This window comes from Dipodomys ordii, unplaced genomic scaffold, assembly GCF_000151885.1.
Source record: "Dipodomys ordii isolate 6190 unplaced genomic scaffold, Dord_2.0 Scaffold122, whole genome shotgun sequence".
NCBI classification, from domain to species: Eukaryota; Metazoa; Chordata; class Mammalia; order Rodentia; family Heteromyidae; genus Dipodomys; species Dipodomys ordii.
Genome location: NW_012267338.1, coordinates 8,881,042 through 8,908,049, shown reverse-complemented (window position 1 = coordinate 8,908,049; position 27,008 = coordinate 8,881,042). Strand labels below are relative to the sequence as shown.

At 39.3% G+C, this 27,008-nt stretch overlaps 2 protein-coding genes across 3 annotated transcripts in view; one reads left to right on the top strand and one right to left on the bottom strand.

The window, feature by feature from the left end:
• Window positions 1–5,457, top strand: part of Adh5 (alcohol dehydrogenase 5 (class III), chi polypeptide) — a 51,872-nt gene extending 46,415 nt beyond the window's left edge. For both annotated transcript variants that reach the window (XM_013029756.1, XM_013029754.1), the window contains exons 5-9: window positions 2,492–2,711; window positions 2,812–3,072; window positions 3,400–3,535; window positions 4,899–5,037; window positions 5,185–5,457. In XM_013029756.1, coding sequence (XP_012885210.1) covers window positions 2,514–2,711; window positions 2,812–3,072; window positions 3,400–3,535; window positions 4,899–5,037; window positions 5,185–5,209 — 759 coding nt within the window. In that variant the 5' untranslated portion in view covers window positions 2,492–2,513 and the 3' untranslated portion in view covers window positions 5,210–5,457. The remainder of the gene's footprint in view (window positions 1–2,491; window positions 2,712–2,811; window positions 3,073–3,399; window positions 3,536–4,898; window positions 5,038–5,184) is intronic.
• A 5,436-nt stretch (window positions 5,458–10,893) lies between these two features.
• Metap1 (methionyl aminopeptidase 1) overlaps window positions 10,894–27,008 on the bottom strand; it is a 35,048-nt gene continuing 18,933 nt past the window's right edge. Inside the window, exons 4-11 of the mRNA XM_013029796.1 lie at window positions 26,070–26,130; window positions 23,008–23,099; window positions 22,026–22,109; window positions 18,997–19,135; window positions 16,989–17,120; window positions 16,720–16,863; window positions 12,569–12,634; window positions 10,894–11,512 (exon numbers count right to left, since the gene is read on the bottom strand). Coding sequence (XP_012885250.1) covers window positions 11,349–11,512; window positions 12,569–12,634; window positions 16,720–16,863; window positions 16,989–17,120; window positions 18,997–19,135; window positions 22,026–22,109; window positions 23,008–23,099; window positions 26,070–26,130 — 882 coding nt within the window. The 3' untranslated portion in view covers window positions 10,894–11,348. The remainder of the gene's footprint in view (window positions 11,513–12,568; window positions 12,635–16,719; window positions 16,864–16,988; window positions 17,121–18,996; window positions 19,136–22,025; window positions 22,110–23,007; window positions 23,100–26,069; window positions 26,131–27,008) is intronic.

Below are 27,008 nucleotides of genomic sequence, written 5' to 3'. Positions count from 1 at the left end.
GCATATCCAGTTATTCTTTAAATAAAAAAAGGGGGGGCATTTTACTAGTAATTATGTGTTTTTGTTTTGTTTTGCTTTGCTTTTTTGCCAGTCCTGGGGCTTGAACTCTGGGCCTGGGCACTGTCCCTGAGCTTCTTTTGCTCACGGGCTAACACTCTACAACTTGAGCCACAGCGCCACTTCCGGCTTTTTCTGTTTATGTGGTACTGAGGAATCAAACCCAGGGTTTCATGCATGCTAGGCAAGCACTCTCCAAGCCACATTCCTAGCCTTTATGTGTTTGTTTTTACATGGATTATTTCATGCCAGCTTTTCACTGTCACCATCATTCATTTTCCTGTTTTCCACTATGACAGTGACAGTACTCAGAAGTTAAATTGCTCAGTGTCACATTAAGTTACAAATCAGAATTTTCTGAACCTTTTTTTCTATCTTATATTTTCTTTTTATAAGGAAGGAGATGTTTTGAGATTAAGTGTAATCATTTTATAGGCCATTTTATTGTCCATGTAATCAAAGTAATGGAGTAATAAAAATTATCTCGAGGTTACTGGGAAGCTTAGGAGAGAGAGATAACATAACCTTTTGATGTAGAAAAAGTGGTTACCTTATTGTAAGCTAATACCACATTGGGGACTGCTGATTGGAGTGGTTGCAGCCAGTTTTTTGTGGGTTTTTTGGTCTTTGATTTTTTTATTGTTATTATAAAGGTGTTACAGTCACTTAAGTCAGGTAATGAGTACATTTCTTTTTAGACAATGTCACCCCTTCCCTCATTCACTCCCAGTTTTTCCCTCCCATCCCCACCCACATTATATAATTCATTTTCAACATAGTATTTCTTGAGTACCACTGCTGCATTTGTTCACCTTTTGTCCAGATTGGAGGCAGTTTAAGATCCCCTTTGTTCCTTTTCTTTTACTAGAAGCAGAACATGCACAACATATAGTACTTAGAGTATACACATCTTAAATGTACAGCTCAGTGGATGTTTTTAGATGTTTACCTGATAGTTAGAGGCTTCACCCAGATCAAGATAGAGATCTCTGCCACCCCTTAAAGTTCATTGTGTCCCTCCAACTCAGTGTCAGCTTTTTTTCTTTCATTCATACTGAGCCAGGTCCAAGTTGCTGTGTGCTCTCTACTACTCTACTGAATTACATTCCAAACACCACTGCTTGTCCTCTGTCCTGTTAATGGACATTTGGGTTTGGGGGGACTGTTAGGATTAATGCTACTAGGGACATTTCTTCTACAGACCTTGTGAAGCATTTGTGCATCACTTTTTTGTGGGTGTTTTCCTGGGATTGAAATTGCTAAGTTATAAAAAAAACATTTACAACTCTCCAGTAAAAATGTAAGAGATCTTTACACTGCTGCCAGAATTATATGAAACAATGTTTGCTCTTAAATTTGTTTCTAATAACTCTAAGAAAATTTGAAGCAGCGGATTTTCTCCCTGTCTATGTATTTATTCACACACAGACCAAAGGGTTTATTTGAGTGTACAAATTACAGTGTTTTATTTTGCTTAAAATGACTATGGGGGTGCTGGAAGTGTGGCTTAGTGGTAGAGTGCTTGCCTAGCATGCATGAGGCCCTGGGTTCAATTCTTCAGTACCACATAAACAGAAAACAGTAATAAAATGATTACAGCATGCACTAGCTCATGCTTGTAATCTTAGCTCCTAGGGAAGCATAGATCAGGAGGATCATGGTTAAAGGCCCACCTGGGAAAAAAGTTAGCAAGACCTCATCTCATTTTGTAAGCCAGCTGTGCTTGTCATCCCAGCTACTCAGGAGGCTACAGGTAGGAGGATCAACATTTGAGACCAGCCCCAGGCCAAAGTTCATAACCCTGCCTGCAAAATACTTAAAAAGGAAAGATCCAGGATTATACAGATTTTGAACCAAATGACCTTACTTTAGGGCTGTGGTCCTAATTAAGATGTCTGAGTCCCCACCTATTTTAGGATCTTGGTTGTAGTGGTTACCTCTGTGCATTTGGAAGTTATTGTTTTGTTTGCTTTTTTTTTTTCTTACTGTGGTAACTCACATATGCAAAACAAAGAGGAAGAGGAAATAGAATTTGAATGTTTTTTTAAAAAGGCCTGCAAGATTTCCATGAGCCAGTTTGGCCACTGTTTTCTTCACTCCTTTTGTAGTTACTACTGTGGCTTCTTTGGCTGAGGTTACTCACACATTTTTATGATGGAATCTTGAAATAATTTCATCTCACCCTTACATAATATGTGTTAAAATGAGTTCAATACTCTGACAAATTCCAAAGGGTATTGAAAGATGGTTAAGATTACAATCTTTTACAAGCTCGCTGATAAAGCATGGCTGAAATGTGACGCTATTAAAGAATGTATTAGAAATTAAGCTTTGAATCTTAGTACACTTTTTTAAACAATTAACGTTCTCCTCTGGGTTTTAGGAAACCTAATTCCACACTGCCATTTTCCTTTTTATTGATTTTTTTTTTCAGAGTCACTCAAGGAAAAGGATTGATGCCAGATGGCACTAGCAGATTTACTTGCAAAGGAAAAACAATTTTACACTACATGGGAACCAGCACGTTTTCTGAGTACACAGTCGTCGCTGACATCTCTGTTACTAAAATTGATCCCACAGCTCCGCTGGACAAAGTCTGCCTTCTAGGTTGTGGCATTTCCACAGGTTATGGTGCTGCTGTGAACACTGCCAAAGTAAGGGGTTTGCCTGGGTTTTAGCTTCCACCTTAGCCTCCAATGTGGTGTCTTTAACTGCCATGCAATGTGCCCCTGACTGACTTGTCTTTGCTGTTAGGTGGAGCCTGGCTCTACTTGTGCTGTCTTTGGTCTCGGAGGAGTGGGACTGGCTGTTATCATGGGCTGTAAAGTGGCTGGTGCATCCCGGATCATTGGTGTGGACATCAATAAAGATAAATTTGCAAGGGCCAAAGAATTTGGAGCCTCTGAATGCATTAATCCCCAAGACTTCAGTAAACCCATCCAAGAAGTTCTCGTTGAAATGACTGATGGAGGAGTGGACTACTCCTTTGAGTGTATCGGTAATGTGAAGGTCATGGTGAGTACGCTGGCCTTCGTTCCTTGTTTGTGGAGCTTCTGTTCCAATATACTCTCAAGGTTAAAACGGAAAGCAAATTGTTTTAAATTTGCTTCATTTGTGTTAATATCATCTGGGGAAGCATTTCTTAAAATATTTAAGATACTTATCCAATAATATAATAATACAGTAATTGTCCAATAAAACTCCAGAAGTGGTACACCCTCACTACAACATCTTAATCACAATGAAATTGTATTTTTAAATAAACGGCACGCCGAGCCTCTGGGGACGCAGGCATTCTTGGTGTAACCGTGACACCTGTGCTGGTCTTTCCTGTGTGTCTAGAGGGCTGCACTTGAGGCGTGCCACAAAGGCTGGGGGGTCAGCGTGGTGGTTGGAGTTGCTGCTTCAGGCGAAGAAATTTCTACTCGTCCCTTCCAGCTGGTGACAGGCCGCACGTGGAAAGGCACGGCCTTCGGAGGTAATTAGCAGATAGGAAGAGTACAGTTTACTCTTGCGAGTTCCAGTGGCAGATTAGAAACCCCAGGCTGATTTTCAGTACTAGTCAGCATCTCCTTCTTGAGGCACCTTGTTGTCATAAATTGTCTCCTGCATTTATTTTAATAGGAGCGTATCAAATTTAGTATTTACCCTTGGAGCTGCAAAGGGACTCATCTTCTGAAACACTGTTACAGTTTTTTCAATTTGGGTTTTTGGTTGCCAGTACTGGGGCTTGAATTCAGGCCTACACGGGTATTCTAAGCTGGGTGCTGAGCTTCAAGGGTCTTGGTAGTAACCTTTAACCGAAGCCCTTGTCCTCCTACCTACCACGGAGAAATTGGCTGGAGCATTATCATTGATTGCATCTAAAATATGACCCAAAGATGTAAATGGAAATTCTGATCCAGAGAACAGGCATGCTAAAATATTCTGAGTATATTTAAGGGAGAAATGTAAAACTTCCATTATTTGTTTGGTTTTTTCTTTTTTTGGGTGGGAGGGGGGAATCCTGATGGAGGATGTAGTAAGGAAGATTTGGAGAAGGCCCAAGGAATTTGAAAGAGTCCTTAAAAGTGTGGGAAGATTTGTTGATTTTAGATACAAGTAAATTGAAACTTTTTTAAAGTTTTATCACTTGAAGATTTTGCATTTCTATCCTGAGATGTTATCCTTATTTCATTGTTAAATCTAGGACCCAGAAAATATGGTCCTTATATTGGCATAGTTTTTTCTTCCTTAAATACAGTGATGACAGAAGTCTTTGCTATTGTGGACTTAAATTTGTTGCTAAGACTTGCAGAGTTCTATATAGCTTAAGTATGGCGATTCTCACCTGCAGGCTGATACGATGCAGGAGGCTGTGACACCTGGGATAGACAGCAACATCCTGTCTCCAACAAAAAGTCACTTAGCCAAAACCTCAGTGAGATTTTAGTAAATCTTAATCCAGAACAAGGAAAGTATTCAAGAGTATATGTTTTCATAAAGATGTATCTCAAAGGCTAGGTCTAGGTCTGAGTGGTAAAGTGCTTGCCTAGCATGCATGAAGTCCTTGGTTTGATTCCTCAGCACCACATACACAGAAAAGGCCAGACGTGGTGCTGTGGCTCAATTGGTGGAGTGCTAGCCTTGAGCAAAAGCAGCTCAGTATGCCCTGAGTTCAAGCCCCAGGACTGGCTCCAAAAAAAATAATAAAAGATATATCTCAGATTCTTCCCTGCTTCATAGCAATTTGGGAAATTCTTACTCCTTTTGAATATCATTCTATTACATGTCTTTGTGCCACCTACTGAGTAATAGCATATGGTAACTGCATAGATTAGTGGATATATGATTTCTTGTAGGATGGAAGAGTGTAGAAAGTGTTCCAAAGTTGGTGTCTGAATACATGTCTAAAAAGATAAAAGTTGATGAGTTTGTGACTGGAAATCTGCCCTTCAACCAAATTAATGAAGCCTTTGAACTGATGCATTCAGGGAAGAGGTAAGCTCTCTCTCTCTAGATCCACATTCTAGTATGTAATAAATGGCTTGGGGCTGATGGGGTTGGAGGATCAAAAGAAATATAGCATTAGTAGTCATAAAGGAAACGTTCATCATTCACATCTGTTTATTGCTTCCTTCTTTACAGCATTCGAACTGTCGTAAAGATTTAGGTCCAAGAGAAATTGTCCATCGTGTTCCTATCCTGTAACGTGATGGGAGACCTTTCAAGTTCTTGGCTTCATCAACATAGAGCAATTCTATAAGAAGCAGCGATGTTCCCGTATGTGGAAGTAACTTGAAAGTCTCTAATCAAGGGCAAAGCTAGTAACAGTCACAAATCTATTTTCCAGATGCTTCACATAAATCACTGCTAGCTTAAGGAATATTTTTAAAACAATAAAAATGATTTCTACATTTCTGTGCTGTTGTCACCTATTTTTATGCTGTGCTCATTCTCATGGCTAACCTCCATTATTTACATTCCATAACGTGAACAGAGAAGAGACAGTGTTGCAGTTGAAACCAAGTGTCATTATATAGCCCAGACTGTCCTCAAACTCAGCCTCCTGCCTCTGCAGCCCCAGTGTTGTGATTACAGGCATTCGACACCAGTCACCTTTTTAATTAAAAAAAAAAAAAAAGAGGCCATGTTTTCCTATATGACTAAAAGCAACATGTATTTTTGGGTTCACAAATATGAAAAAGATTCTCAATAGTGCTACTCCAATCATATATGATATATAGATATATAACTGACCAACTTACTTATATTAAGTATATATTCTTGAGCCAGTCAGTTGATTTTAACAAGTATTAACATTTCTGGCTGAAAAGTACAAGATCTAGTATGAGGAAGCAGGTTTACATTACTCAGGATTCTTGGATTAGAGACTCAAGTAGAGGTGTAAAGGAGTCTTTAAGATCCTTTTTAATATATCTTGTTGGACACTGTGTATGTTGCTGAACCAAGCAGTTTTTGCAACAAAGTACTGAAAGAGCACAAGACTAAATGTGTGCCAGTTATCACTTCTATCCTTAAATTCTATGTCTTAAATTGGGATTCTACCACTTTGACAGGGTTGTGGGGAAATTTTTGAAAATATCTTCAAACTTTCCTTGACTAAGAAATGTAATTTCAAAAAGATGCTGTCATTGTGTATTTCATGAAAGCTAGTGATTTTTTTTTTAAGGATCTAAAATTTTGCACTGTTAGGAACTTAAGGCATCTTCACGACATTTAGTTGGTAAATTTCCATATGCCTAACATTTTTCAAATCTTGCCTACATTTCCATTTTTAGCTGTCCTGTTTTCTGTTTGGCCAACCTCGTAATACAATGCTTGCTGGAGGAAGTTACAAGCTCTTTATTCAACGCTCAGGAAGACTGGCAGCCAAGCAGATGAAAGTTCTGAAGTGTTCTTTGCATGTGAAATGAGTCTCCTAATCCCAAATCAAAACATTCAAGAATTTCCAGCAAAGCAGTCTTGCATACAGGAGGTCCATGGAAGTGGTGACCCAGAGGGATAAATGCATGAGACTTGACTGTAGGATTATATTCTCCCCATTGTGTAGATCTGGGGAAGGAGAACATTTTCCATGCTTGGAAGGCTCTTAAGAGCTTTCTCTATTTGGCTATCCACCTGCCTAACAAGTTGAAGGTCAGTGTCCTGAAGTGACTGACAGTTCTGTAGGCCTAGAAACAATGTGAACCCAGGAGGACTGATTTTGAATTCAACCAGTTGGTTTTAATTAACATGCAAGGTCAGATTGTCAGCAATTGCTTTTAGAAAAAATGTACCACAAAACTTTTGATCAAATATTAATGTATTTAAGCTACTTTGGTAATGCATAAAACTGTATCAAGGGCACTGGATCTTACCAAGTAGACAGGGTTTACACATTGTTCTCCATAACACAAGATTATGGCAGCAAAGTAGTTGAAATGGGCTGGGCTCTTAAACAGATTGATTTTTATCAACTGGAAAGTTAACAATTCAAAGTGTATGAGTTAAACATGCACATATTAACTCCAGTTCAAACATGTACTACAATATGTATACACACACATATGTATGTTAGAATTTAGATTTTATGCTTGTTAGAAAGGTACTGTGTCATTTAAGCCATAGCTTTTGGCTTGAGCTAGCCTGGACTATGATCCACCACACCCAGCTTTTTCTGTTGAGATAGGGCTCATGAACTTCATTGAGTCTGACCTGAAACAATGATCCTCCCAATCTCAGCTTCCTATGGAACTGGAATGACAGGCATGCTCAGCTACTGGTCCTGCAAACTTTTGTCCAGGCTTGCCTCAAACCACTATCCCCTTCCAGTTTCTACCTCCTGAATTGCTAGGATTATAGCCACTGCACCTGCTGAAATCTCTCTTGACTGCCAAAAATAGATGTGCTGGACAAGATTTTTAAAAAACAGCAGAAATGTGCTTGAAAATATATTGGTCTACTAAAGTTCTTTGGTGTTATTTTCTCAGAACCACTCAAGGCTCAAGTACATTAAGAGGACTTGAAATACTAAAGAAAAGTTTGGTTTATAATATTATATATAATAAACAGTTAAGTTGTGGTATCAGTGCACAAGAAGCCCTCTACTGATAAGTGCAATTGTCCTAATCATGCAATCACTTAAAAATGGTAGACATCAGATCCCTCTTGAAACACTGCGATACAACTGTGTGTACAGGTTTTGGAAAAAGCTTCCTTTGTACCCATCTGTGGTTAGTAGTAGGATAACTAAGGCAGAATACTAGTAATAGCACTGAGAATCTCATCACTCCATTGATGGAAGTAATTTTACAATAAAACCTTAGAGTACAAAGGCTGGACATCATAGAAATTTCCACAGAAGATATTACCAAAATACCTGAAGCTTCTAACACATCAGTAAGAAGTGGAAATTTTACAAGGGACTTTTTTAGAGTATTCCACATAGTGATGTTTTGGAACATTTTATTAAATAACCACACAAATGCCATAAACAAGCGGTTTTGTTGTTCAGTTCCCAAAATGAAAAGCAGCAGAGAAATTGTAGCCAAGGCCATCTACTTCCTGCTTTCTCTTGCAACGCATCCAAATGCAAGCCTCTGTTTTTCTTTTTCAAACTTAGCACTGTCCAGAAGAGAGGAAAAGCGAGGCGATGGAGGAGCCTGCCACACACAGCATCCCCGCAAGGCAGCTTGCCCAAGAACTCAAGCACAAGCCAGGGGCTGCCATGCATAGATCCTGGGCTACCACTCTAACCTTTCCTTGGATGCTCCCCTTCAAAATGAAAACACATTTTGTTAGTCCAGGGCAGCCTACGTTCTGAAACAAACTGTTCCGAGAACAATTATGGGCAGATGTTATTTTCTAATATGAAGGAATTGGGAAACAAGCCATGTTACAAAGTGGTCATTTACTCCTGAGCTAAAAGCTCGATAGAAATCTGGCACCATCTCATGAGAGCCCCAGTATTTCTAACTCCAGACTACAATATTCTCTTCGCCTCTTCTCTATGGTTTACCCCCAAGATTCACAATTTAAAAATAAGAAACAAAAACTGGCTCGTGGTTTATGAAACTTAGACTACAAAGGAGATGAAACTTATCTCACATATGTTCTAAAGACAATGACCAATTTCCTCCAAAGCTGGTAATCTGTTATTGTTCAAAAACAAAAGTTCTCAGAAAAGGAAGAGAGAAATGTTAACTGCATGTTAACTCTAGGGAAGAGAGATCAGTGTGGAATCTAAAGTGGAAGTATCAGAATGTATTTGGGATTTCTTAAGAATATTTCTAGGTAATACACTATGCATAAGTATTTCTAGTCTTTTCCTCTAGAAAAAGTCAGTTATGATCAGCAGCCCATTAAGTAGGAAAGTCACAGATAGGTCCCTTCAACAAGGCTAACACCTGCCTGAGCAGTAGCAAGGCCCTTTAGCCTCTGAGTGCAGTCATCCTTAATTTGACATTCAGTAGAATTTCCCTTCGGCCATTAGAGTAAGCAAGAAGATAGATATTGCTGGTTGTTTATGTTCACTTTTTGTTTTTTTTTACTTTGATCTTTGGGTACTTAAGTTGCAAATAAAATTTTATTACAAAAAAAAATTAAAAAATACACTGTACCTATGTACACTGAGTCCCCAGGTGAACTCAGGTCTTGATTTCCAAACACCATTCTCCATACAAAGAAACCAATTCTCAGTGTGGGGCAGGAAAAATACATAATCAACCTATATCTTGCTATGGCAAAAGCAAGAAAGTATTCATGATATAAAATAACCCACAAACTAGCTCAAAGAGACTTCCCACTGGCCAAATGTAGAATAAGAATTTTTAAAACTCTATGATTCCACACTGATTCTTAAAAAGGGGAAAGAGGCACTTAAGTGAAAGAGTGTCAGGTAATAAATACAGATTTAATGCTAGACTTAGAAAATGCCTGTAGCCCAATGTAGCAAAGTAGTGGATCTCAGCAAGGGTTATCATAAATGCAGACATCCCTGCATGAATGATACCAAATGTCTCCAAGTCCTGGGGGAAAAAAAGGTACTTGTACAATTGAAAGATCTGAATGACCCCAATGATCGAACAGCATTAGGAATAATGTGACACCAACATGTACCTTCATGAGATGTAATGAGTAGTAAATACAACCTGTTGTCTACGCAGTCTTCTGTCCAAATGCTTATCCCATGTCTTCATGACCATTAAATTTACAAGCCAACTGATTTTTTAAGGGTCATTCCATAAAATACCACAAAAAAGGAGGCAGAGGGTAGATTACTGTAAGACTACAGACACCTAACACAAAATGTCATGACTATGGCTCCTAGACCATCTCCCCCCCTCCCCATCAGAATCTCCTTTCACTCAGCTCCCTCTGAAATCCCAAACATGCAGCAAAGATGACCATGATGTGAAGGGATAATCATTCAAACTTTTAATCTCCCTTTACACATATTAACATTCATATTACAAGGCATTCCATTCACAAATATTAAAGTTTTTAAAAACTTCACACACATACCTCCAGAAAGTCTATACCAGATTCAGTCACTTTACTAAATCATTTAAACAATAAAAGTAATGAAAACATTATCATAATTCTCTTAAAGCAATAAGGTCTGAGGCACTCTGGGAAAGATGATCTCCTATAAGTGTAATGGGTCAAGTCATCGATACTCAGTAGTCAAGGAGACTCTAATGACAATGACTTTATGATCTGATATGTCTTAACGGATACACTTCTATTTGGACAACTGCTAGAAGGAACACAGGTGTCAGGCAGCTGAGGCATTTCTATGAGGTGCTTGCTCAACGGTGTGTGTAGGACGTGGGCTTCAGCATTACCAGGCACAGGTTCCTTTGCACCATCACCAGGTCTAATGCCCAGAACACCTAACTCACTGTGCTTTCCCATCATCCCACAGTGCACCCATCGCCCTTCTCTGTGCATCTTCAAGGCATACCCTTGAAAAAACAGGCGGCTTCCCGCCTATTTTTGACCAATGGAAGTTTGAAATCACTGTGTATTACAAAATCCTCATGCCCTACAACAGCCAACCACCACCTGGCGTGTGGTTACTTCTGCCCTCTAGATGTTAAGAAACCTGACAACCTCCTTCCAAAGTGAATGTTCGTCATTCATCACTGACAGAGTCCACGCTGGAGAGAGAGCCTCACTGAGTGAGGGCTTCCCGACACACAAGAACGAGGGTAAATAATTAGCATGGGGAGGAAGAAGCCAATTCCCAACTAGGAATTAAATCACTATAAAAACTACAGACCCATTAGGATATCAAATAACCCTGTCAGAGCAGAATCAACCCAAATCAAAGGTCACATAGTGTTCAGTAATTACATATATGGAGTTTAAAAGGTATGCATATGTTTTCTCACATATATAATAAAAAAAAAATCTGGTGCAATTTGTGTTGCTGTTTTCAAGGATTCTCATCTTCAACATTCACCTGGAAAGCAGCTGGCTCTGGATGGCCAGTTTGTGGCAGTGATAAAAGCAACTAGAAGCAGGTTTAAGTAAAAGTGCTCAAGGGGCAAACAAGAAAGTGGTGAGCAGGGCTGGGGGGGAGGACTGGGCTTGTGGGCACTGAAAGGAGTTGAGCAATATTTCCTTGATTCTTCTCAGCTTTTTCAGATCCAAGACAAACTCTTGAGGACACACACCAAATGCTGTAGTCCTTTCTGATTACTGTCAAAACAAGTGATTTAAAAACCAAAAAAAAAAAACTGCCTCTTCCTTTCTGTACTCTCAATAAAATGCACAGTACAGTAAGAAAGTGCCATCGTGGCAAATTAAAACTGGGACATGAAGTGAGGCCGCGCGCTGTCGAGCCTCCGGGTTAGGATTTCACAGCCAGTGTCCGTGACCAGCAGGGTGTGTTCAAACTGAGCAGACCGCTTCCCATCTCGCGTCACCGCAGTCCAACCATCAGGCCAGGTTTCATCCTGCCATCCACCTTAAATAAACAAAAGCATGTTCTTAGTTTGACCCTTCCATTTTCTCAATGAACTCCATAGGGAAGCACCTACCAAGAAGAAAACCAATTAGATAATTCACTCTTAACATTTCTACTGATACTTTTGTTTTTAGCTAAAGCCTTTCCAACTTCGGTCTTGTCTTTAGTACCAATGATGTAACGGTGATGTTTAAACTTAAGTGTGCCATAACACGTTTAATAAAAGTGAAACAAATCTAGATGTATGTCCAAAATAAAGGCAGTGAAAACAGATCACTACAAATCAGCACAAATGAGTAGGACGCTGACTTTGCTGGATACCAGTAACTCACATTGATAATCTTACCACAGAGACAGCTAAGTGACTTGACCGAGTTACTCTCTTTAGTTTATTTCTCTGTGTAACAGGGGTAACACCTTACCAGAAATGGTGGGAAAATAAGTCATTTATTTCTGTCTGCATCAAAATGCGTGGGTCAACATATGTTTTCCCTTTTTTTTGGTAGGCCATAGAACTTGGACTCAGGGCTTAGGCATTCTTCCTGAGCTGTTTTTCGCTCACGGCTAGTGTTCTACCACTTTTGAGCCACAGCTATACTTCTCATGTTTTGGTGGCTGATTAGATAAGAGTCTCAGACTTTCCTGTCTGCGCTGGCTTTGAACTTCGATCCTCAGGTCTCAGCTGCCTGAGGTAACTAGGATTACAATCCTGAGCCACCAGCTCGTGGCTCAATTGCTCTCCCTTTGTTCTCTTCTATCCCCTCCTACACTAAACAAGAACTTCTCCACAGGCCTGATGTAGGCTTTTAATTACAACCCCTCCTCCTCCCACAAGGACTTTATGAAGAGGGAGAGAAATGAAGCATTTGGTACCTACAAACAGCAAACTTAGCATCTTCTTGTCAACCCTGTGAATGCTCAGTTCTCTGCACAATACCCAAGCTGTCCCAATGGGATAAGGCATGCAATGAAGCGAAAGAAGCCAGTAGAGCAGAACCATGCTAACGATTAACCAAAGATTAATAAAATAATGACAGCGTTGCTTTTTATTCTCACCTTCACAAATCATTGGTTCAATTGTAAACACGTGGCCTGACTTCATCACTCCAACTGCTTTGTTTTCTGAAATAAAAGTTAAAAAAAAAAGATTGAAAACCAGCCCCACACCCTTGAACAGCTCAGAAGAAAGAGTACAGAAGTTAAGTGGCCTTACCATCAATCTGGGGACAGATACTGTTCTAGGCACATTTCATTTTGCTTATGTTTTTCTACATTAAAATGGAGGTCCACAGGCTAGATTTCAGATACCATCCTCCAAAAAAGGCCAAAAAAATTAAAAATAGGAATCGGCGTTTTGAGTCAATCTTAGACAAAACTGAAGAACTACTTTCAATTTCAAATTAAAGACCAAGAGCTGATGGATTAAGTTATCAGATAAATGGAGGTATTTGCTCAGTCCAACCACCAGATGGCAGCATTTCCAGGAGGTGGTGGCAGTCAGGACCTTGACTTAATGAATGGCCAATGTGTCTGGGGAGGCCTCCTCCCACGCAGCCACCATGCTGCTTTCCAGTGCCTGAGGTTATGCCAAAACATATTCACTGCAGATTCCAAACCCACCTTCTAAATTCACAAGCATCCTCCAGAGCAAGCACTAAGTAAAAGTAGACTGCTCATTTGTAATCTCATGCACTTGCTCTCATGATGACATGCAACTCATATACATGGAATCACTCATATTCCCTTGAGAATCAAAGAGAAAATTTTGGGTACTAAATTTTGAGTTAAATTTCACATACTGCGCTTTTTAATTTGGCTACTAGAAATTTAAATTATACCTCAATCTTGTACTTCTGTGAGACATTGCTGACATACAAAGTCTACATTCCAGAACATTCTATAACTGACTCATTAGTATTCTGGCAAAGTTACAACTCCTCTTCATCTCTCAGAATCTTAAAAGTTTCCATTTCCTGGGGCTGGGAAGGTGGCTCAGTGGTAGAGCGCTTGCCTTGCATGCTCCAGGCCCTGGGTTCGATTCCTCACCACCACATAAGCAAAAAGAAAAAAGCCGGAAGTGGCGCTGTGGCTCAAGTAGTAGAGCGCTAGCCTTGAGCTGAAGAGCTGAGGGACAGCGCCCAGGCCCAGAGTTCAGGCCCCACGACCGGACCCAAAAAAAAAAAAAAAAAGTTTCCATTTCCCAAAGTATCTCACTCAACAAATACACATTATCTGCAGAACTGTAATGCTGCAGAGTGTGCCTAAGACTTCATTAAATGTGGACCTACTCTATTATCTGTTATGTACACTGCAAATGTGATGACTATTATGATCATTACTTTCATCATCAATGATGTAAGTAAGCAGTAAATAAATTCATCTAATAATCTCCGGAAGGAAAGTTATTCAACAATATCCTGATTCCTCCTTCACTTGGGTAAATAGAATACAGAGTTACAAACCAAGGAAGTGATGCTGTAGCTCAAATGGTAGAGCACTCGCTTTGAGCTCAAGAGCTCAGGGACAGTGTTCAAACCCTATGACCAAAAAATTTTTGCTGCACAAACCAAAACAGATTCGATTTCAAAAAGTAATTCTGCAACACACACACACACACACACACACACACACACACACACACACACACACACAGCTTCCTTGAGTATTTCTGTAAGTAATTGTAATACATACAAATTTGTTTTACACTTGACCTTTCATAAACATTATCAAATGTATAAAATGAAGTATATCTGCCCTGTTTCTTGGTTGTTAGTGGGTTTTTTTTTTTTAGCATTTTTCTATATCTAATGATGAAACCCAATGGTAGCTCTTGTACATTAATGACATTAAATTCTGTGACATCACTGCACTACCCCCTCCCTTTTTCCCCACAAATGCTCCTGTGTCCAGTTTTGTTGCCATTGAATGTGAGGGTAATGGTTTTCATTCCCACCCCCTCCACATTTCTCTTATACCTGCGGCCACCACAGCCACCACCGCCACCATATTCAGAGCAGGTTCTTACTTTGTAAAAGGGAGTGTTCAGGTCATCAGAGCTTTAGAGACAGGAATGAAGTCAGCTACATGCTTTCCGACCTAGCTTTTTGTTGTGTGACTACAGAAACTTATTAAGATGGATGGCACCTTTAACCTTCCATCCCAGAGCATCTGTTCAGCTGGCTGCACACTCTAAAGCGTGACTCGCAGGATGGATGCAGTCTGCGAGTGAGCGCGTACTGATTCTCGCCAGCTGCTGTGCAGCACGAGACTGCTCAGCTTCTCCTGCAGGTTTCTCACCTGTGTCACTTTCTCTTCAAAGCTATGGACAGCCAGGATTTTACCACTTCATCCCTAGACTACTGCAACAACTGCCTAGCAGGCCAACTCTCCTGCACGGCTTCCATCTGCAATATATCCTAGACACCACTGCCCAAGTTAGTCTTCCCAGACTATCAGCTTCATTATGCTACTCTTCTGCCCTAAAACATTCCTGAAGATGCCCAGAAATGAAGTCAGACTTCCCTGCCTAGCCTTCCTCACAGCCAGCACTGCCCAGGCCAGGCATCAAAACAGACACTGAGCCAAGCCTAGCTAGCTTGTCTGTGGGTCTCTGCTGGATGCACCTACTCAGGCTTTCCTCCACCTAGAGTGCTTCTCATCTCCTCTAGCAAACCAAAGTTGAAGCCACACTTTTGTTATTTTCCAGGATGTAGTGCCCCACTACTGTAGTTCTTAGTGAAAAGCATGAAACACAGAACAGTGACCCCACAACTTAGGACCAACCCTAGCTCTGGCAAATAATTATTGACTGCATGACTTTGAACAAACAAACTGCCTGTTAGCAGAAGACCTGCTTTTACAACTGAGGCTGAGAGGAGCTGGAGATGTAGCTCAGTGGGAGAGCACTTGCCTAACATGCAGGTGGTCTTGGCATTGGTGCAGCACCAGAAAGCACAAAGAAACAGAGGGATGAGAAATTACTCAGAGTTGGGATTGGGGTTATGATGATCAAATGAGATAATGCCATCATCACTGTCATGATAAAAGTGAACATCAGGTCATGAGCTGTTGTCCTATAGAGTTCTAAGTCCTTCTCATGGATTCACCGTCCTCTTGGCAATTCTACTACAGGTGGCATTCCCCATGTACACAGGTGAAAAAACAAGGACAGGGAGAGCGTGAAGACTGACACATCACAGTGGCGCAGGCTGTGTATGTGAATGTGCACTTGCATGTGTGAAATTCCTTCCTACCTATGTGTTGATCCTGGGGCTTGGACTCGGGCCTAGGTGCTATCACTGAGCTTATTTGTTCAAGGCTATCACTCTACCTCTTGATCTACAGCTCCACTTGCAGCTTTTTTTGGTGGTTAATTAAAGGTAAAGAATCTCACAGATTTTCCTGCCTAGGCTGGCTTCAAACCAAGATCCTCAGATGTCAGCCTCCTGAGTAGCTAGGGTTACAAGTGTTAAGCCACCAGTGCCTGGCCTTTCACTTTTAACACTTAATGACACCACTCTTGCGCATGTCTAACCTCCAGAGAAATGGTTCCTGGAACACATTAATGGCCTTACACTTTTTCCCTTACTCTTCTATCATACATCTTTCAAGTTGAAGAACACAACTTTGGTTATTCCCCTCCATTTGTACCAATTAATAGTATATAGTTTATGACAGGAACTAAGAGCTCACAGCAAACCAAGCAAGATGAATTGATTTCACCTAAGGAATCAGAATAATGATGGCAAGACACATGTCAGACTGTCGTCATTTGCCAAAACTGGTTTACTTTTCTTCCAAAGATTGCAGCTGAATTTTATTTCCCAACCTCCCTTGTTGTGAGATACAATTATATGACCGAACTCTTGCCAATGGAAAACAAACATAAGCCAATTCCAAGCTGGTTCATTAACACTCCCAAGCACCCTTGCCAATCTTCTCCCCTCCTCCTGCGCTACATGTGAACTGCACGGACCACTCCCAAAGTGACCTGGAGAGCCACAGAGCTGGAGGCACAGTGACCAAACATACCTACTTTGGAGTGTTACTTAAGCCAGACCTAAACTTGACTTGTATTTGAGCGAATACATATTTTGGGAATCCTGTTAATATATTACTCTAATCAATGCAAACGAGAAGGCCCTTTTAGGTTTGAATAAAGTATTTGTTCAATAAGTAAAATAACCACATTTTTGGGAAGCACTTACTGGCATAGTGGGGAACGTTGGGGGCTGTATGAAAAAGCTTGTGGATCCCATGTCCACAATAGCTTCGAACAACTGAAAATCCATTTGCTTGGGCGTGCTTCTGAATAATGTTTCCTAATTCTCTGTATCGAACACCGGGCTTCACTGGAAGGAACAGAACAGATCCATGATAAAGAGGAACAGTTACTAAGCCAGAACTAGCTCTGTGCCTTTGTTAACATTCATATGCCTTCCTGCCTGAATTTCAAGATGAGGACACCGAAGCTGACCTGCATCAATGGCTTGCATCAGGCACTCATACGTGGTCTGAACTAGTTTCCGTGCTCCTTCATCAACATCGCCAACAAAAAACGTCTCATTCAGGTCCCCGTGATAACCGTTGCGATAAAGAGTGATGTCCACTGCAAAACAATGTGCAAATAGAAAGACCACAGTTGTTTTCACTTCAAAATAGACCTTAGTTTTTCCACCAGCACAGCATCAAGCCCTTAAGGAAACGCTAACTTCTGCATCCTCAAATGAGACACCAGTGAACAGATGGCTACTATCTACCAGAGGCTCCTTGCAGGCAGTGCAGGTAAACTCACTATGGAGAGAAGAAACACAGCCACACAGCAGCCCAAGAGAGATGGTGGCTTTTATACTCTTCAAGAACATCATTTGTGGCCAAAGAAAAATGCATATGGGATACAATCACACAAGATAGAGTTGGTAACATTAAATTGACAAGTTTGCTTCATTGTGACACTAAATGGAAAATAATATTTTCATTTATTATCTTTAACAAGTGTTTTCCTCCTGGGATACAAAAATTAACATACATTTCTTTTGTTAAAGCTCCTCTGCCTTTCATTTGTTTGTGAATACTCATCCTTCCCTATATACAAAAACACAGACTACTACATTAATACTACAGTACACTAAATATTCACCTAAAAAGCACATTAAATCAGCCGTTTATACCATGATTGTTGTAGTCAACCTCCAATACAGTAGCACAGCATACACATTCCTGAAAAGCCTCATACAATGTACATGTAATAAAAATAACAGGTATAGCCATGTCCCAGTAAGTCATACCTGTAGTCTTAGCTACTCAGGAAGCTGAGATTCAGAGGGACTGTGATTCAAGGCCAGTAGAGGCAGAAAAGTTCACAAGCTCCAGCTCCAAAGAATCAGGAAAATGCCAGGCTGCAGGCATGTCTCATGTGGTAGAGGACCAGCTGAGCAAGTGAGAGGCCTTTAGTTCAAACCCCAACACCACAAAAAAAAAGTTTGTATGAAAAAATAGGGTTGACCTCAAAAACCTATGGAACTCTATACAAACAGATATACTAACTAAAAGCAGTGGCAGCTTTAATAAAAATAATGCTACAGTTAAATTTCTTCTGTCATTCATACCCAGCACCACAATTGGTCCGTTTGGATTAGAATTAACTCAAGCTCAATTCCTCAGATTGCTTTAGGATCCTAAAAATACTAATTTCATTAATAGTAAAAAATGCCATTTAAAGCTGGGCACCAGTAGTTCAGTTCTGGAATCCTATCTATATAGGAGGCTAAAGATCTGAGGATGACAGTTCAAAGCCAGCCAGGGCAGAAAAGTCCAGACCACCACACTTATTTCCAGTAATCTATCCCCCAAAAAGCCACAAGTGGAGCTCCTGTTCAAATGGTAGAGCACTAGCCATGAGCAAGGCAAGATCAGGGACAGTGCCCAGGCCCTAAGTTCTAGCCCCAGTACTGGCACAAAAAGAAAAAAAAAAACAAAAAACCACCTAGTGGAGCTTCTTCATTGATACTGCTCTTCAGTCACAGGAAAAGGCCTTGAAGTTTCTAAGACAGTACAGCACAGAAGTCTGTAAAGCCATTTCACTCAAGGGCTTTTGAGCTCTTCAGGTCTTCATCTATTATGAAGGGTTTCTCTCTCTGGTAAGAAGCCTGTCTTGATGATTTCAAAACCATTACTGGCCACGAAAATAACTGCACTCTATTCAACAGTACTTTCACATCGTAATCTTATTTTTTATTTATTTACTAATTACATGAGATAGACCTTGAGGAAATAATGCTTGTTATACCTTAGAATCAACATGCACAGAACCATAAAAAAAAAAATTTTAAGGTTTCTCCAGATTTCACAGTGCTATCAAATTTGAGTGGAAGAAAATGTTAAGTTAATGAAGCAAGTCAGGAAAAGGGAAGTGACTAACAGCTCCCCAAACTTCGGCTGTTTCTTTGCTCAAGGTGACGAGGCTGCACTTACATATTTCTTACCATTAACGATATCACCTTCTTGCAAGGGCCGTCTGTCTGGAATTCCATGGCAGATGACTTCATTCACTGAGGTACAACAAGACTTTGGGAAATTATAATAATTCAGGGGAGAAGGATAGCAATTTCTTGCAATACATGCCTGGAATAAATTAAAACACAGAGAAAATATTTAGAATGTGCAAAAGGAAAATATCGATATACAATTCATTAGATTTTAACACTGAGAAAAGCCGAAAAGAACTTATTGACAGCATGTTTTCTCTTAAAATCCTAAGGGATATTTAGTATCTCTTATATATGTGGGACGGGGAGGAGGGAAGGCGAGAATTTTGTACTTTTGTTCTTCACTTGGAGACAGGGTTTTTCTCCCTTTATTATTCAGGTTTCCCTTGAATTCGTGAGCTCAAGTGAGGCTCCTGCCTCTTGTTTCCTCATCTGGCTGGAATATAACAGTATATAACAGGGTTTAAACCAGTCAGATGCAGTATCTGCTAGCCATTTAACTAATATTTATACAAAAGAAAAGCAAATTCGGCCTGGGAATGTGGCTTAGTGTCTAGCATGCATGAAACCCTGGGTTCGATTCTTCAGTACCACCTAAACACAAAAAGCCAGAAGTAGTGCTGTGGCTCAAGTGATAGAGAGCTAGCCTTGAGCACAGGAAGTTCAAGGACAGTACCCAGGCCCTGAGTTCAAGCCCCAGGACTGGCCAAAAACAAAAGAAAAAAGAAAATTCACGTTTTAAATATACACATTACTATATGAAGATTCTACTTTTTTGATGAGTTGATTTTTCTTTTCTTTTTGTTTCTTTGAAACAAGTTCTCATTCTGAAGATCAGGCTAAGCTAGAACTTATATTCTCCTACCTCAACTTCCTGAGCACTGGAATACAGGCAGTACTACTATACCCAGCTTGAAGAGTCTACTTTAGAATGAACCACACTCCTTAAATATATTAAGTAAAGAGATAACATTTAAAGTAAATACTAATAAGCATTTTTGATGTAATTATAATTTTTATGTAAAAACGAGCCTATATCCCTATAGGCAAAAACCTGAATAATTAGGAAATGACAAAGTACTTCCTGAGACATTTTTAATCACACTATTTGATGGAACAAAGAACCTCTTAAACAACATGATCAAGTTTCCAGAACAAGGCTAACTTATTTGATGTTTTCCCACAGGGCTAATCACAGCACACAGAATTTGTTTCCACACTGCCACAGTCCTCAGGCTAAAATTTTTCTAATGGTTGTATAAAAACTACCAGTGGAATACACTGTAATTTTACTAGCAATTCTACTATAATTAGAAAACATAATTAATTTGAAGTTTCCTCAATTATTTTAAAAAGTCATACAACCAAGAACCATCTCCATATTTAGGATATGCTTCTCTATACATCTCATAGCAGGGTCACAGCATCAAGTATTTAAAAACAAGCTGCGTTGACTACAACTGTGAGCTCTATCACACCTAGATTCTGTAACCTTGAGTGACAATTGAAATCTGAGCTACCATAAGATAAAAATGATACCAGCACCTATCTCAGAGTCTACTGGGGACCTCAAATGAGTAAACACAGAAGTAGCACTCAATGAGAAGCCTGGCCCATTGTAGGCACTCCAGAGTGCTCATTACGATCCCAACATTTTATATGAACATTGCATCAATATTAAGTCTTAGAGAATTCTGGATTAAAATGTCATATTTAGGGGCTGGGAAGGTGGCTCAGTGGTAGAGCTTGCCTTGCATGCATGGGAGCGTGGGTTCGATTCCTCAGTACCACATAAGCAGAAAAAGTCAGAAGTGGCGTTGTGGCTTAAGTGGTAGAGCCTTAAGCTGAAGAGTTGAGGGACAGTGCCCAGCCCCAGAGTTCAGGCCCCATGACCGACAAAAAAAAAATTCATTTTTACTCACATTTCCTGCATGGGGAACAGGAAATGTTACTCCCTTTTTATATTTCTCTCTACTTTATCCTGTTATACTAAATTAAATCCTTGCCAACATTTTTTACAAAGGGGAAAAAAAAGACATGACATCAAAATCATTCAGCAATGGTTTCTCCATTTACAATAATCTATCACCGAGCAAGAGAATACTTAAGAGCCAGTTTCATTCTCATACATAGCATCAGATAAAAACATCTTAAAAAAAACAAGGGGGAGTGGTCTGGGTGTAGTGACATATGCCTGTAATCTCAGCCCTTGGGAGGCAGAGACAGGAGGATCACAGGCCACCCAGAGCTACAAAGTAGGACTCACCTTTAAAAAGACATCCCTCTATCATATTTCACAAGTATGTATCTCATCTGTACACTGGCTTGGCTTGTGGATATGGAGCAAATACTGTCTCTTCAAGTCTAACTTAAAAAGTTATATTCTTTATTTCTGAATGTTTCCTGAATATTTGATATAGGGAGCAATAACTAATAAAATTAATCTTTTTATGAAACTGAAGTTCTGATGGTTCAGATTCATAGCAGCTCACCTCAGCCCCCACCTATGACATGAAGATGGCTCAGCACTGGCCACTGCACAGGTATCATCCATACTGCAAGGACTGCTGGAGGACTAGTTCCAAATATCAAAACGGTGTTTCCCAACAGCACACAGAATTTCTATGAGTTTCTTAGGATTTCTGGGATTATTTTTGGTTTTGTGACAACTTCTGTACGTACTCAAGTCTCATCAAAATTAGTGTGTTGTTTGCAAATTACCTCGGCACTTCTGCCCCTCACTTTTAAAATCATTTCTACATCATTTGTAATACTAAGAGTGTGCGTACGTACTCTATTGTTTACAGTAGTGGCAAGAAAGGCATTTTCAATATGTGGCTGGCTGACACCACAGAACGTCCAGAGGGAGAATGAACTTAAGAGATAGAAATAACTGCCCAATCCTTTCTATACTTTAAACAAAGCAAAAAGTCACTTTTGTTACCATAACCAATGTGCTTTAGACATTGAAAACTTGAAACATCTGACTTGAATTTTTTTTCCAAAGTAAAAAATAAAATTCTTACTAAGTGTACAGCATGATCGATTTCTTCAGTAGTGACACCTGGTTTAATCATGCCAGCAGCAATATCCAAAACTTCTCTAGCAAGCTGGAAAAGGGGAAAACAGTACACTCAAAGAAAGAGAAATAGAAATCTACCCTCTGTACCATCTTAGATTCTGTGGGAAATTGGTAAAGTTAATTTCCCCTTCAAAATGTTTTGCATCGAACATATTAATATATCACAAACATAACAAAATGTAAATGTATGAACATAAGCTTACATAAAAACTGGACCAAGCTCATTTACTAATAAGTAAGCTTGAATGATTTCCATATGAAAATGGACATGTTAAGTTATCTACACAATAGTGCAGATCTTCTCCCAATTCTATAATGGCAAAGGTTAGAGGGAAATAAAAGAATATATGAATGTTCTTCCTTATAAAAATCACAGTAAAGCGAAAGGGATATAAAGTTCTCCAGATTATAAACAAAAATTTAATATCAAATTGCTTTTAAAGCGAAAGGGATATAAAATTCTCCAGATTATAAACAAAAATTTAGAATCAAATCACTTTTAAAGTGTTGCATAAAAGCCACACAGATCACATCTGAGTGAAGAATATGGAATCAATTATTTTTCCTTCCAAAATTATAATACCAACCTGTATCACCATACTCAGACATTTCACAAGACTCTAAGCTTCAACTATGCCATAATATGATATCCATGAAAACAAAATGCCAAAATACTATAAAAACAGTTGTTTTAAAAAGAATCACAAGGGGAAAAAGAACTACCAATCAAATTCAAAACCTACTTGCCATATTAATTCCCAGAAGTCTATTTAAGAAGAAAACAGCAGTAAATGAAGTTATATACAGACAGTAGTTTATTGTATGGCCAGTCACAGTTTGACAATGTAATATTTGACAGATTTGTAAGTCAGCAAATCTAAGAACTGTTTGACCAGCTTCTACCCCAAGGAAAAAAGAACTCTTACCCTACATACAAGTCGCATCCCTTCTATATCTTCAGAGGAGAGTAATTTAATCTGAGAAGTACCTTTAAGAGCCTGTTCAGATTCAGACATTCCTGAAATGGAAAGTCAGTATGTAAAACCAAAACAAATGACAGACACAGAATTTATTAGCATAATAATATCCCTGGTCATCTCATACACTGCTAGATCTAGGTTAGTTATTTTGAAATTTATATTTTCAACATGTAAAGGAAATTTGCTAAACAAATTGAAGGGAGAATCTAAAGAACCAATTTTTGAATCTACCAGAAAGGAATCAGTATTTATGGATTACTTATTATATATACCAAGCAATGTGTTAAAGACTCAATTATGAACAGTACCACACAATTTACAATTGCTTCATCAAGTACCTATGTACTCATAAAGCAACTATATACCAACAACCAATCAATTTCACTACTTTTCTGAAACAGCAACCTAATCAATGTTTCTCAAACTCTAGTTTATGGCCTCTTACTGGGCTATAAGTAACATTTTAAAGTAGAAGTGGAATAGAAATGATTAGATTCTATAATACAAACCATGGTAAGATAAATGTTTTTAATTTATATGCACACAGTTCATGTTATAAAATCTATTCTTCACTCTGATCACAAAAAAGTTTGAAATATATAGTATCCTAATAACCTTCATTAATCTAACTCAAGCTTCTCATACATTTAAAAGAAATAAAGCTAATGTAGCAACTACTCCTCTAAATATATACACATAAAAAATCATCAACTAATCTCATTTATAAGCCCTGATGGAAAAAGTCCAAAAGTATGCTACTAAATAGAATTAAAAAACTACAACATCCCACAAACACCATAACTTCATGGAGATTCAAGCAGAAGGCAGGGAGAGCTCAAGATTGGTAAGTGAGTAATCATCTACAGAAGACAATCTACTAACTTAACACAATGAAAAGAAATCTTAAACCAGAAATCACCACCATAGAATGACTGCCATTGGCTCTGCTATACTGTCTCGCAATATGAATAGACTCAGTACACAAAAGAAAGAAATATAACACATATAATTTTAAATGGAAACAACAATTTCCTTATCAATTTCAGGTATGATTATCTGCTCCTTTAACAAGACAATCATCTGGAATTCAGAAAGCTAGCAGATAAATACAACATATTCAGCAATTTTTCCACAGTATAAAATAAGCTAAAAATTACTGAAGATACTATTCACAAAAACAGTAAAAAGGAAGTACCCCAAAAGAACTTAACAGTGAAAGATCTTCAGAAAGAAAATCTGAAAACATCACTGAGAGAAATAAGCCTTGTAGGGCACAGAAAAACAAAGTCTGTTCTTGGACAGAAAAAGTTAACACTGTTAGGGTATCAACGCCTACAAAATTTATCTATAGACTTAATATTATCCTAATAAAAATGCCAACAAGTTATTTTGGGAAACGAACACACACTGGCTATAATTTCATAGGGAAGAATAAACTCTCTATGGTAGCTAAGAAGGGAGAGTGATATGAACATAAGGTAAACATGTGTAGAAATGGAACATGAAAAGCTTGGGCACCAGTGGCTCACGCTTGTAATCCTAGCTACTCAGGAGACTGAGATCTGAGGATCACGGTTCAAAGCCAGCCCAGACAGGAAAGGCCATGAGACTCTTATCTCCAATAAACCACGAAGAAAACCAGAAGTGGTGCAGTGGCTCAAGTGGTAGAGCACTAGCCTTGAGCTGAAGAGCTGAGGGACAATGTTCAGACCCAGAGTTCAAGGCACAAGACCAAAAAAAAAAAAAAAAAGGTAGAACATGAAACCCCTCTCTATATAACTAATGTAAGCTAACAACATAAATAAGAATAGCCAGGAAAATTCTGGAGAAGAAGAAAGGCAGGGCCTTGAGCGTACTGGAGGTGAAAACACTCTAGCTGCAACAGAGTGCGACACTGAGAATAACGGGATTCCATGTCCTGAACAATCTTCAGACTGTCTTTTCTCTCCATCTATCTGCAACGGTGGCTGAACTGAATTTTAAAACTATGTATAGAAGAACTTGATTTGGTTCTAACATCTGAAAGAAAAGGAGGATGAGCAGGTTTGAGGCCATCCAGCCTAGGCTACAAGGTGAGACCCCCCCATATCTCAAAATGAAAAAAAAATTACAGCAATAATAATAAATGAAGCTACTGACATGCAACTATTTTAACATGAACAGTAATTTCAGACAGTAATAGGCTGGGGGCTGGGAAGGTGGCTCAGTGGTAGAGTGCTTGCCTTGCATGCCTGAGGCCCTGGGTTCAATTCCCCAGCACCACATAAGCAAAAAGAAAAAAGCTGGAAGTGGTGCTGTGGCTCAAGTGGTAGAGTGCTAGCCTTGAGCTGAAGAGTTCAGGGACAGCGCCCAGGCCCAGAGTTCAGGCCCCACAACCGGACCCAAAAAAAAAAGATAGTAATAGGCTGATTTACAAGGGACTAATGTACAAGTTACAGTCAGAGACCTTTCCACTGACCTATATTCCAAACTACCTTTCTTCATACCTAGCATTACCTATAATAGAGAAGACTACAGAACCCACTTCAAAAATGCTGAAATGTTAAATGGACTAACACATGCAAAGAACTTAGTTAAAACTGTGGTATCATCTCCCTCCTGCCACCCCACCTCTTATGTTACCACCCCATTACTACTGACTCCATCAATGCTACTGTCCAAGTCTGAGGTAGACTTGACCTCAGGACTCTGTTACCCACTTTTCCCTCATAAGGTGACAAAGAAAGGATAATATCAAAACTGTTTTTGTTGTCCTCCATCTAGAAGTGGCTAACACAAACTATAGTAGAGTTCTGAGTACAGTATTTGCTTAGCAATAACATAAGAATGTTTACAGAACTGGATTGATTTCTAAAGGCAGAGAAGTCTCTAATTCTCTTAAATGTTCTAATGTGCCTAAGCAAACAGCATGCCCATTTATTACTAGTCCAGCAGTGACAGCTTTCTACAAAAAAAGCACTCCTCTCCTGTGCAGCTGTCTTCAAGCCTACACAAAATGCAGGACTTACCTAAGGGGTGATCAGCATAATCTGGTCTCTGAATGTAACTTGGCACTGGCCTTGTTGGCATCTGAAAAATGCAGAGAGGCAAGTGAAAATCTATTTACCAGGAAAAAAGTTTATGAAACTGGGGGAAACATAATGAGCGAGCTTAAGCAAAGCTTTATATAGGAAAAGTGTTCATGGACAACTCAGATATCCTATGTCTATCACATTAAGCCAAAGTATTACTTTCCTAGTATTAATGCCACCCCTTCACATTTAAGATAGAAGAAGGGGGAAACAAGGGAGGAGGCAACAATGCTTGATAAGAAATATACTCATTATCTTGCCCATGTAATTGTATTTTCACAATTAAAAAAAAAAGAACTAAGTTAAGGCCATCACTGATTTAAGATTGTAACTAGCTGTAAACTGATGGTTCACACCTATAACCCTAGCTAATCAGGAGGCTGCTATCTGAGGACTGCTATTCAAAGCCAGACCAGGTCGGAAAGTCCAAGAGACTCTTATCTTAACCACCAGAGAACTTGAACTAGAGCTTTAGCTCAAAGTAGTAGAGCACTATCCTTAAGTGAAAGAGCTCAGGGACAATACTCAGGTCTTGAACTCAAGTCCCATGACTGATTTTAAAAAAAAAAATTGTATATAGCCCACAACATTCCTCTGTTGTTCCAAACAGGTACCCTGACAATAAAAAAATAAAAATATTGTACCAACATATAAATTCCCCAACATTTTCCTTATCTCTGGAAGGGAAGCTTAAAGGGAGTTACTCATATGTTTAAAAGATCTATACACTTATAAAAAAGAGAGGGCTGGGAAGGCAGCTCAGTGGTAGAGTTCTTGCCTTGCATGCATGAGGCCCTGGGTTCAATTCCTCAGCACCACATAAGCAGAAAAAGCCGGAAGTGGCGCTGTGGCTCAAGTGGTAGAGTGCTAGCCTTG